The following is a 12,886-nucleotide window of genomic DNA, read 5'->3' as shown; positions in this document are numbered from 1 at the left end:
TTCCTATTATTCTTAAATGGAACATTACTCATTTTGTTTTCAATACATAATTTACATTTCAAAAAGTCTGATTCAAGTTCACTCGGAATACCGTCCAGCAACTGATTTTTCACCAAAGTATTTAAATATTTAAAATTTACATGTCCCAATAAACGATGCCATTTTTCCTTTAGAGTCATAGAATCAACACTTTTATTTGCAACATTTACCAAAGTTCCTGATTTTACTTTGCTTTTCATAATGTATAAACCATTCACTTCCAAAGCTACTGCTGTAACATTACCTTTAAAATCAATAATTTTGGTCATTTTGCCTTTAGAAACAATTGTATTACCCACAGTTATTTTGCTGTAGCTAATCAGGTTTGATTGCATATCTTTAACATACAATACATTCTTCATATTAACTAAATTCTTCTTGCCAAATGCATCAAAATAACTTAACACATTTCCGATTTTTGTGGCTTTTAGAATTTCATTATTACCCAAATGAACATTTATGGGTTGCTTCAGAACAATACATTTATCAAAATATCTATCATCATTAATGATGTGGTCTGTACAGCCACTATCAAGAAGCCACTTTATTTCATTACGATCTACATTACTTATCTCAGTGTTATGCACCGCACGATGAGCAACCGTTGTAAGCCATGCGCTGTATTCTTCATTCTTCTGTCCTTGGTCTGCGCATGCTCCGTGCCATACTCCGCGCTGCCCGCGATGAAAGCTGCCACGCCCCCTTACGAAGCCTCTTCTTCCGGATCCTTGTCTGCATCGTGATGAACGCCATGTGCCTCTGCTACTTGTCATTTGTCCACTACTTCTGCAATCTCTTCGTATATGTCCCACTTCACCACATTGGAAGCATGTTCGCTCTTGCCTATTTCTATCCGCCGCGAATGCGTTGCTTTTCCTAGCCGAAGTCTCGCATCTTTGATTTTTCAACTCGGCCATTTGAATTTTATTCCTCACATAGTCAGCTGTTTGATCCTCTACTTTTAACGTGTCAATTAAATCACCAATGTAACTGTACGAGTCAGGCAACGTGTTCAACATATAATTTAATTTTTCCTTCTCTGAAACACTCGCGCCAGCGGTTTTCAACTCATTTACCAATTTTTCAAAGTCACTGAAAAATTTCGCCGAGTCACTGTAATCTCTAAGCCTCAGTCTTTCCAATTTATTTCTACACACAATCTGCAGTGCTGTTGACTCTTTCAGATATAAACTATCGAACTTCTTAATTATATCGTACGCCGTCGTTTTATCACATACAAATTCCAATTGCTTATTTGAAATAGCGCCGTATATATAGTTCATTGCCTTTAAATCATTTTCATCCCAATCCTCTTTGTCCGATGAAACTTTTCCTCTCATTATGACATTGTCACACTTTTTAAGTTTCAAAAATAATGTCACACGTTTCTTCCACATACCGTATTCTTCTCCGTCAAACACCGGTATAACCAAATCACTGTACTTCGCCATTTTACCGTCACTCGTACAATAACCAAGAAACCACCACGTGAACCACGGACTTCTGCTACCATGTTCAGGTTTCTCGGGTTAACAGATTTGAGTAAAACTTAATTGATTAAGTAATTGGGCTTTATTGCCAACAAAGAAAATACATTCCCTTGCTACACACCATGGCCCCCTGGGCCCATGGTAACACACCAGGCTCACATACCAACACATACAGAGTGACTGCGAGAGACTGACCGAGACTGGCTCTCTCGCCAACTAACGTGCGTAACCAACGTGCGCTCACCAACGTGCGCACACCAACGTGCGTACACCAACGTGCGCATGCGCATCAACAGTTTTGCGCAATATAGATGTACCACACATATATCCAACAAATTCAAAAGAGACCAAAAATGGGAGATAATACTGCAAGAGCTTGAAATGCCATGGCATGGCAGAGAGAGAGAGGAGAAACTGGGGAGAACTACATAATGTGGCTGAAACAGGACAACAATACGTGGAGTAGTGAGCATTTAACAGCATACTAAATGTTTTAACTAGGGGAGAAAAATTCAAGCCACATAAATAAGCAAACAAAAATTTAACATAAACAATGTAAGATAAAGTCACTCTTTAATTCTTAACCTTGCATCAATTTGATCTACCAAATCAAACTACATACCTACACTATTTGTAATGGATAAGAAGATTTAAAAGTCCTAACTGTTGTACAATGGGTCTAATCATTTTTTTATTTAATTATCATTTTAACAATTCATTCATGTTTTGTGCGAGTTATGTACATATCTTCTTCAAGGTAATAAAAAGGGTAAAAATGAAGGACTTAAGAGTGCATGATAGCTTTTGGAATATATCTCACTCAAATCCACTCAATGGTGATCATATTAAATAATATTAATACTTTCAGAAGCACACAAATTAAATTAAATAATCCACCAAATTTTAACAAAATATATAAATTTTTCCTCAATTTAACCTCTAAAAACTAACCCAATGTTTCATGACTATGACAAAACCTATTTAAGTACGGTCAACTTTATTTTAAAAACAAACTTACTTCACATCGATTCCATTACAAGCAACTTCAGATGTTCCTGCAGGATGCCCAGAAGAGAAAATGTTTGAGTGGAAATCAAGTCCAGGATCATTTGTTTGTTGCAAAACACAAAGGCGTCTCCATAAATCCAAGTAGAGACGGAGAAATTTTGGGAATTCATTTTCCAGGGCTTGTTTTATAAATGCAGAACCTACAGAATATTGAAACAAGTTAAATAACATGCACAGTAGATATGAACCTAATTGGATGTATTTCAATGACATAGAAAACACATTTCAATGGAATAATAAGGATGTAAAGTTTCTACAATATAAATATTTACTTGATTTAGAGGAAAAATAAGATTAATAATCACATTAAAATCACACGTTAACAAGAATGATAGCATTTCTATTTGTACTAATAGAGTCCAAAGTCAAAGAACCTCAGGAAATATTAATACATTCCATATATGTGGTAGAATGATCTTCAAAACTCAGAATCATTAATATTGCACGTGATAAATGAATAACATAATACCTTATCTATGAAGATAATAACATTTAATTTGAATTAAACTGTACTATGTAAGCTATTTAATAATTATTTTTTCGAATACTAACTATTAGCAGCACTGGTTAGCTCTCGGGATAAAAGTGAAGTGGTGTAGTTCCAAAATTCTTCCAGCGTACATGGACTTGGGGGCTTTTCTTTCAGTCTTCCTGACCGAAATAGGGAAGATGATGCTGCAGTACCACATCGATGGAGAAGTGCAATTTGACAACACTGGCTATATATCAATTCCAAGAGCATCTTCTCCAGAGATGACCAAAGAGATGCTCGGCTTCCAGCGGTTGGTATCATTGCTCTCCCAGGGCCACCTTTGAATGAAAAGATTTAAAAAAGAGGAACTGAAATAGAGAAATTTTTGAGACAACAATATAAAGGTGATAAATTACCACAGGTAGGTAATATGAAGATCCTTTACAAGCCAGTCATTGTATAATAACTGTGAGGTAAACTAGTCACTGTCAGCCATAGTATCAGACACTGAGGAAAAATATTGTGGGAAGGCCTAAAAGACTTCACCGAATACTAGCAAAAATCAGAGATTCATTCATAGATTATCAGCTAAAATAGAACATTTGAGTAATCCCCCTCTTTATTTGAGCATAGCACTAGGCCAATTACCATTCAATCAATTTATAAACTGTGTCCCCTTCCTTCTCCTTCCCCACTGACCCAACATCACTCCACTAAATTTATCAGTTTCTTCCATAAGGCGAAAGGTGATGGCACTGATAAACGATTTTCCTAATTTGAGTAATGACTACCTACCTATCAATCTGAAACCTTCACTATCAAATTAACACACTGAAACATAACAGTTACTGCATGTTTTCTGCCTAGCTTATCTAAATTCACATAAATTGGAAATTGTAAGTTTTACAAGTCGTGATTAATTAAATATATTATTTTAGAAAAACAGTCATAACAAAAGAATTCCAGCCAAGTTAATAGTCTAATACGACTTTTAAAACCAAGGTATATGCAGGTGTAAAGTAATAAATCGAATAATAATAGTGACAAAAACGGCCCATCAAAGGGCGTTGCCAGCTGTGAGTTGGGGGAACTAGAACGACTCATCCGCTCAGTGAGAGGAAGGGGGGCTGCGAAAGAATGGGAGGGTTGGGGCGGTAGGGGCTATGGTGGGGATGGAAAGTGTTCTCTGGCTGTTTGGGAGCTCTGCCTTCCTAGCAGCGAGGCACTGGAGAGAATACAGATGGGAGCAAGGGAAGAGCATGTAGGATCATGAAATTTTGTTAAGTCTTTTTTTTCTATGCAGAAACGTGCGAGCTAAGTGATTTGTGCACTTTGAGTTTCCAGTGTGTCTTGTCTCGTTACGATCTAATACTAATAACACAGGCCTGCATTTTTCAGTTCTACCATGTGTTTATGTTCTGTTGATGGAGTACCATATATTTTTGTGCGCTGAATCCGAAAAATATCTTATTTTTACAAGACTCAGTCAGAACTTTTCTTTAAATTTGCCATCTGTCAATTTCAAAACTGTCATACATGGAAGAAAATTGAAAATAAAACACATACAATTATAACTAACACGCAAAATTTAACGTAATGTGCACAAGCCTACTTTTTCTAATTATTGTGTGTAAACCTAATTACTTTCATCATTGGATATATCAGTGGACATTATATCTATACTTTTATGCTAATTCAATCAAAATTATGCCGTTATACTAAAAACTTCTCATAGCTTTTTGGGTGCGGTCTAACATAGGAACTCATGATTCATTGGTAAATCGATAAATGAAAGTGATAGAATCATGATTAACACAGTTAAATTATTTCGGAAATGCTTCATATTTGGACTCACTATATTTTATATTTGGTGCGCATTCCTATTCTTGAAATCATACGGAGGTAAAACACTAATCACGTAAAGTTATCGGTTGTCACAGAAGAGCACAATATATATGTGACTCATGCTATCAGCATGTTTCAAAAATGAAAAAAGGCATGAAAAGAGGCAAGCTGGCAAGAAGGATAGGGGGGGAAAGAAAAGAAACAGCTGTCCATTGTTCACAGGTAACTTTAAACTTTAACTCGACTTCAGAGAAATTTTCTCCTGCTATAGAACTTAGGGCTCTATCCATTCCTACTCCCCATTCCACTTCTATTTTAATTTTTTAATGGAAAACTATTTCCATGTTTAAAACCCTTCAGGGGGGGAAACACATTTCTATTGTTCTCATGTAACTTGATATTTTATTTCCAAGGATTGATGGTCTTCATAACATGAAACCTGGGGGACTACGAAGGGGAGGGAAACGTTAGAGGGGTGGACTGAGGACTGATGGGTGAGGGATAGTAGATTTTGGGAAACGTAGGATGTAGTTACTACTCTACAGCACTGAGGTTCTCCCGATGGTAGTTCCATCTCTTGGCGAAGATTCACACTATGTGCCTGTCTTGTTTAGCCTTAAACCTCACTCCATCCATGACCTCACTACACTTGAATCACCTCAATTGGGGTATTCTACTGACTATTTGCTTTTTGCTTTGCCCATTGCAGATCAGTCGGCTACCCAATTAACAGAACTACGTATTTCACTTGCTTAAGTTTATACATTCTTAGTTTCACATAGGCCTTAGCCTATTCTCTTCTACTGCAAACTAATATCTTGGTTTTCTTCACATGCTCATTAGTCATAATTATCAATAAATAGCATATAATGGTTAAACAAGATTAACATGGAACTTACGGGCCTGGTCTGAGCCTCTTCCAGCATTAAACTTCCCTCCTAAAAGGTTGAATTGGTTAGGTGAGGGTGGAGTTTACCCCAGCCTAACCCACTGGTGAGTGAATTTCACACATTAAGGGTAGGAGGACAAGTTCCTTTCCCTGTGCCACCTTGCACTTTGAGGATTTTTGTTTGGGAGGGCCTGATGGCATAAGGCCTATCATAAGGCAAATCTCATATTTGGAAGTATTTATTCAACTCTACATCATGACTTATTTAAAATATTTATTTTAGATAAAAAAAGTCCTAAGTGAAATGAGGCACCACCACAACAAAGATGATGAAGTTGTACTTTGGAAGGAGTAATAAAAAGGCTCCAAATGCCATAGGGAAGAAAAAATGCTTTAGCAAAAAACATACCAGAATGTCAAATGAAAAATGTAATCCATACCCTTTCATTACTCCAGAATGAAACTTTTGAGCATTACATGCCGTTAACATTTTCACAACTCATGAATTCAAACACACAAATGCAAACCTATGGTAGTCTACATACCTTTAGAAGACCTGGAGGTAGAATCACTTTGAGAGGAAGAAATGGTTGGTTGAGTGAAATTTCTTACATCGAGATTATCTCTCACCGCAGCAGCTACACTTTGCCTAGCACTTTCAGCTGCTTGCTGTAAAGCTTGTCCATGCAGACCAAGATTAGCATAGACTTCAAGTGCTGTACAAACCTAAAATAATAAATTGAAGAGCAGGTGACACCTGACAGCCTTTTATATGGAGCATACATACAATCCTAAAAACAAGATAACATTTTGGCAGATTGGTAACCTTTCAATGGATGAAAAAAATCACATTTGTAGGATCATGCATTTTAATACACAACGGGACATTTTCAGATAATCAATTTCTCTAGTTATGAATCAGGCAATTTGGGGAAAATGAGCAAAAGTAATAAATTATTATCCACTTACTTCTACTAATTTTATGCAGAAATATGGAAGCATCAAGAATAGTAATAGATGAAAAAATGAGTCATTATTTTAATACTATTGACACAATTCCAGAAAATAACTATTTTTTTAATTTTAATGATGAGAGAAAAGCTATAGACAGTCAATTTTGGTCTGTTTTAAGAAATATCCACCATATTCCATCCATTGCTCCATGTTCCACCAACTGGAGCTTGAAAGGATTAACCAAATGTTCAACCCAACATATGCAAAAGTGCATAACTGAATAGGGTGGTTTCCTATTATTTTTTATTGCTTTAATCGAAAGATTATTACTCCTGGAGTACGTATTTCACGCTTTTAGATTTTTAAATGACAACATCTATTTTTCGCGATTAAATGAAAAGTGAAAATTTTCAAGCGCACGAAAACGCGACGCTTAAGTATGAATGCCGGGAAATATCTCCGTACGTCGTATTTCTGGTTCCCCCTCCCGCCCGGTGAGGTGACCTTGAGGCGAGGCTTAGTGCTGATACGTCGCAGGATGCTAGCGGATAGCTGAGTACCTTGCTGGATGGTAGCGCTTGGCTTAAAAAAGGTTTATTAATACCTTATCAAACGAAGAAAACTTTCCGAACTTAGCCAGTTTTAATAGGTGATTATTAAGACATGTTTCCCTGAGCTCTGTGCCTCATGCATGCATTGGTAACCTCAGACGATGTATAACTCCTATCCTCTCGTGTAGAAACTAGGTCCCTGTGACGTCATGCGGAGTGGAATCGCATGGGCACCAATCTGGCCTTTTTCAAATGAGGATAAAATTTGACCCTTGCCATTCGTCTAAACCGGTATTTCAAAAACCAAATAATTTGTGTATTATGATTACACTAATGGTGGGTAACGAATCGCAATCAATGCCTTTCGTTTTCTTTGATGAAGGAAACTACCCTATTGCCAAGAAACCAAGAGAAATGCATCCATGTCACCTAAAGACTACTTTTCACATGACTGACTGAACAATCCATCCATTTTTCAGGATTGCACCCTAAAATGGGCTGAGTGAATGAGTTAAAGGGGTTGAGTGAATGAGTGAGATCGGTTGGGTGAATGAACAGATAAGTAGAAAATAAAAAGCTAAATTTTACACTGTCCATATGAAATTTTTCCTGTGCGAGTGTTCTTTGTGTTATGCATTTCATTTTACTAAGTGCTAGTGACTGTTTTATCATTAGGTGCTACACGCATCATTTCTAGCAATATTCTATATTCTATTTTAACTCCACTGGGTCAATAGTTGTGGAAAATAGCATACACAATCACTGTTCAGGGGCATAATGCAGTATGCGAACTCTCGTATGGGAGAGTTTAATGGGCGGATAAAGACTCCTCCCAAATACCAGCCCAGATAGGAGTCAGCTGACTGCTGCACAGGAGAAGAGGGGAGAGAGGGGAAGTAGTCACTGGTGGCCACGGGAGGGAGACAAAAGACCTGGGCTCTCTTGCTCTCAAACGGTGGAGGTAGCAGGAACTCTCCCCGGCAGTTGCATAGCTACCTTTTCTGGAGACATCACACGACACTGCCACCGGCCTGAACCGGCTCAACGTGTGGCAAAATGCTAGAACCTATCCGTCATCTCCCAAGAACACCTGTTCTCATGCAGCCTGTCAACCCAGAATAAGAGCGTGAGGCCAAAACCCTTGCCCTTTGTTGACATTCTTGTAAACACTTTTTAAACTCTCCCATTATTAATCAAAGAATTAGATTAGAGGTGGGAGGACGTATGAGTTTCCCTTTACTGGTGATTGGATGGATCGCTGACATCACTTTGTGGATGCCACTATTTGCGATTTACGATTTTGCACTCATACTAAGTTACTAGCCATATATGTACTCTGTTTGTTATTGTCAATGAAGAGATCATTAGTTTTTGCATTAAAGTTTAATATCAATGACTGAAATGAAATAAATGTTTTCAGTTGCATTCTTTGAGTTGTAGTATACCTCATTCCTTTGACCTGTCACATGAATCATAGAAAGAACCTATTTCACGGTCCTTGCCCAACATAGCTAGTCCGGCTATATTTCATACTGCGTACCGGATGGGTGGCACCCGTATGGTCACATTTAATATTTCCTGTAAGAGGGGCCTGAACAAACACGTGGCATTGTTCATTTAATTTTGTTAAGGGGATTGAAGTAAAAAAATGCATTTCCAATAGCTTTATTGTTACCAGAAAAATTTATTTAGGGTGTAGTTCTGTGAAGTGTGAGACTTCTAACAATGATGTTTTTTGTGAGAGCTCAGTATTTAAATGAACTGGGTAACAAATTCCTTACCGAAAAATATGGATAGGCTAACACTAGAATGTAGCATAGATTAGTCTGAGATAGTAGAAGTTGTTAAGAAGCTATTTAGTGATGAATAAAGTGCAATGAAGTCCTTAGCTATTATCGACATGTTAAACAAAACGAGACCAGAGATGAGAGAAATACGGATTAACAATGATCGAGTAATAGAGTGACTTTCTAAGTCCCAGGCTAGGTTAGAGCATGAATTGGTGAAGATAGAAGAAAACAAGTAAAACCACATTATGGCTAGTTTAACTTTAAATGTAGGGGTGTTACGTGAGAACAAATATACATAGAAAAATTGGAACATAAGTCAGAAGGCCAAGACTGTGCCAGGAGGCATTAATGGCCTACATGGAAAGTTGAGCAGAAGTTACAATGAAGAAGTTGTTGAATGATGTTGGCGGATGTACAGTAGGCCGGCCCTTATTTTTCAGAATTGCAAAAAGTTATGTTTTCCTGGTCTCAAAATGATCCAAATGGTGTTTATATTCACGTGTTACAATTTGGTTACTTTAAAATAACGGTAACCCGTGCCCCAAGGGCCCTAAGTACTAAGGACCCTCAATTGAGTTTTTTGGGGCCGAAAAAGCACTATTTCTATGTAAAACGTAAAAGTAAACCCCTTTAGAACCAATTTTCTGTTTGTTTTAACCTATCTCTAAGCGTTTAGGAGATATCGTCCATCGTAATGCATCCCCCCCCTAGGGCGCCACCACGCACCGCGGCACCGCTGAAGTATGTCCCGCACCACTTACTAGACACTTCCCCTCAACCCCCTCCCCTCCCTCGGCAAAGACTTTGCTCCTGATGTCAAGATCTAGCCTCTGAAGGAATGTGCTTACCTTAGAAAGAATTTAATTGCCATAACAATACTTCCAATCCAAGAGATCAATTTATTTTCACTCTGTCCATGAATTTCGGTACATTAACCAAAATAAAATATATTTTTCACCGACATCCCATATTTGGCAATTAAAGTGCCTTTCCGCACGTAAGGGTTGTATTGCGATGAAAAGTCACACTTATTGTTAGTAATAAATTTAGAAAGCTCTCTTCCTTCAACGTGACTGCCTAAAAATCTTGAATTAGTTTCACTCCTCTCGCTGCACAATAATTTCCCACTTAATGACCCCGAATAATTTGCAAATCGTTCTTGTATGTTCATCAAATTCTCGCATGTTCACATCAAAGAATGCAATACATATTTACAATACATTAAATAGCTTTCTCGAATTAGTGTTGACAAAATTTTGTATAGATACCTTACATGTCTTTACGTTTATAGAATGCCTTCTTCGGTGGATCATATTTTCCTACAGAAGACCACATACGGCGTATCACGTTTTTTTCACACCTAGCAATGGATCCGTCAAAGAATGACAGGCATACCAACTCCTCACTCATGTACCACAAGTGGTTTGAAAACCTCTTTTGTGCTGCTTTCGCTATGTCCAGGTTAACACTTTCCTAATTAACAAGTCTTTGTAGGAACTGCGGGTCACTGATGGGAGCTAATGCAACAAAAGGAGTGGAGAACCACATCTTTTCATTTCTTTTTGAATATATTGAAATCTATTCCACCAATCACTGCATTTCGTTCTCCTCTTTATTTGCGTAAGAACTTTATTTCTTCAGCCCAAGCACATTTACCCGAGAGATTAACTGCACTTTCCTCCTCGCGCGTCAAAAATGCAATGGTACCACTCCTTGCAATGTCAAACAAATCATCAAGTTTTGTTACGAAAGATTCTCTTCTCTTCATATCCACTGTAGTTCGCGCTCTCTTTATGCCGTTGCACGTTCATCCATTCATTGCCTTATTTTCCGTAACAACATGAATTCAAGTTTTATACTATGGATGAGACGCATTTCTCACGGTTTTTCTCGCACTAAGTCTTACAAATTTCGAACCCATTAGGTGATAGAGAAAACGCAATGTACTTCTCTCACTGTCGGTAAATTTGAGCGGAGTATTTCTTCAATGTCTTTTCCAACCAGTTCAATGCCTGGATTTAGTCTTGATTACATGCCTCTCCTTGTTGGTCTATTCTTAAAATGAACGTCACGTTCATGATAAAGTATTTATTTCACCACTTCTCTCCTTACATCCTAAAAAAATTTAGCACTTCCTATCCTTTGCACAATATACACAAGAACTATCTCTATCTATCCACAGTAGTCTACATCCATGAACTGACTGCCTCGTTTCTTCTTCCTTGAATATTTCTATCTAATGTTGGATCCCTGGAAGCCCTGCTCATTCCCTTCATGCCTTTATTATTCATAGACAAATTTGTAACACATGCTTGTAATATTTTGTACATATAAAGCACTTTGGAACAAAGGCTGCTGGAATGGTTCGCGGCCGTATGGCGGCAAAAATCAAGGTTTAAGGGGTCGGTACCCAGTACATAGGACGGCGTTCAAGGGTTAAAATTGACATTATAGGCTTTAACAACATTAATCATGACACAAGAGGAACAACCTATTCAATACTGTACCACTAGCATGTAAATCTTGTCATCAGGAGCAAAGTCTTTGCCGAGGGAGGGGAGGGGGTTGAGGGGAAGTGTCTAGTAAGTGGTGCGGGATATACTTCAGCGGTGCCGCGGTGCGTGGTGGCGCCCTAGGGGGGGATGCATTACGACGGACGATATCTCCTAAACGCTTAGAGATAGGTTAAAACAAACAGAAAATTGGCCCTAAAGGGCTTTACTTTTACGTTTTACATAGAAATAGTGCTTTTTCGGCCCCAAAAAACTCAATTGAGGGTCCTTAGTACTTAGGGCCCTTGGGGCACGGGTTGCCGTTATTTTAAAGTAACCAAATTTTAACACGTGAATATAAACACCATTTGGATCATTTTGAGACCAGGAAAACATAACTTTTCGCAATTCTGAAAAATAAGGGCCGGCCTAATGTACAGGTGGTTGAGGGAAATTTCGAGAGGAAGTTTGAGAAGAAAAGAGGAATGGCCGGGTCCTTGTGAATAAAGAGATGCTGCAAGATGTGGCCTGACACAGGGGTCAGAGGTCTTGAGGATTGCTAAGATGAGCTTGTAGATATTGGTGCTGCCTCGCAAGTTCCTCTACCCATTGGGCCAACTGGAGGCAGAGCGATGGCGACAATGTGCAAGACCATATCTGCACATTGATTGTGTCGAATGTTAAATGATGCGATGCCATACCATAAGAGAACATGTGCAAAAATAATAACACACAATTTTACTTAAGTTAATTGTGAACATAGTGAGTTACAAAAGCAAAAGTTTGGATTTCCAGTACTTTTTGATTATTTGTACCATTTCTCCCTGTAATTAGCCCAGATAATCGGGCATTTACAACAACAGTTATTATAAATTTTTGTTAAATAAATAATCATCATCCTTACTTGTGATTCGTTTTGAGACTTAAGTCCTTGCCCGAGCATAAATTTTGCTTGTCTCTCAATATCTGCCCTCTGAATTCTTCCAGCCCTTTGATGCTTATCCACAATATCTATTCCAGAGAGATCTGCTTCTCCCCAAACTTGTTCTGAAAATTTGAAGCAATTAAAATTTCTTTAGGAATCTTCACCAGAAAACAACATTACATCATTTTCATGAATTTTTAAACGCTTATTATTGAGATAGTCTACTATAATTCCAAGGCAGTAACCTAATTATAGCCAGAGGGATTAGGTCAAGGTTTCCAACTCACCAAAATCTTGGAAGACGTAGTGAGTGGGAACCACTCTCCTTTCCCTAATCGGAAAATAATTACAAGTAAGCCCTTGCATCCTTG

The 12,886-nt window shown here is 38.0% G+C and overlaps 1 protein-coding gene across 1 annotated transcript in view; it reads right to left on the bottom strand.

The window, feature by feature from the left end:
* LOC124164369 (conserved oligomeric Golgi complex subunit 5) overlaps window positions 1–12,886 on the bottom strand; it is a 36,871-nt gene that overhangs the window by 21,537 nt on the left and 2,448 nt on the right. Inside the window, exons 4-7 of the mRNA XM_046541667.1 lie at window positions 12,495–12,637; window positions 6,349–6,529; window positions 3,150–3,407; window positions 2,548–2,737 (exon numbers count right to left, since the gene is read on the bottom strand). Of these exons, the coding sequence (XP_046397623.1) occupies window positions 2,548–2,737; window positions 3,150–3,407; window positions 6,349–6,529; window positions 12,495–12,637 (772 nt within the window). The remainder of the gene's footprint in view (window positions 1–2,547; window positions 2,738–3,149; window positions 3,408–6,348; window positions 6,530–12,494; window positions 12,638–12,886) is intronic.

This window comes from Ischnura elegans, chromosome 1, assembly GCF_921293095.1.
Source record: "Ischnura elegans chromosome 1, ioIscEleg1.1, whole genome shotgun sequence".
Lineage (NCBI taxonomy): Eukaryota > Metazoa > Arthropoda > Insecta > Odonata > Coenagrionidae > Ischnura > Ischnura elegans.
The sequence above is the reverse complement of the archived record's forward strand: the minus strand, read 5'-3'. Positions and strand labels throughout refer to the sequence as shown.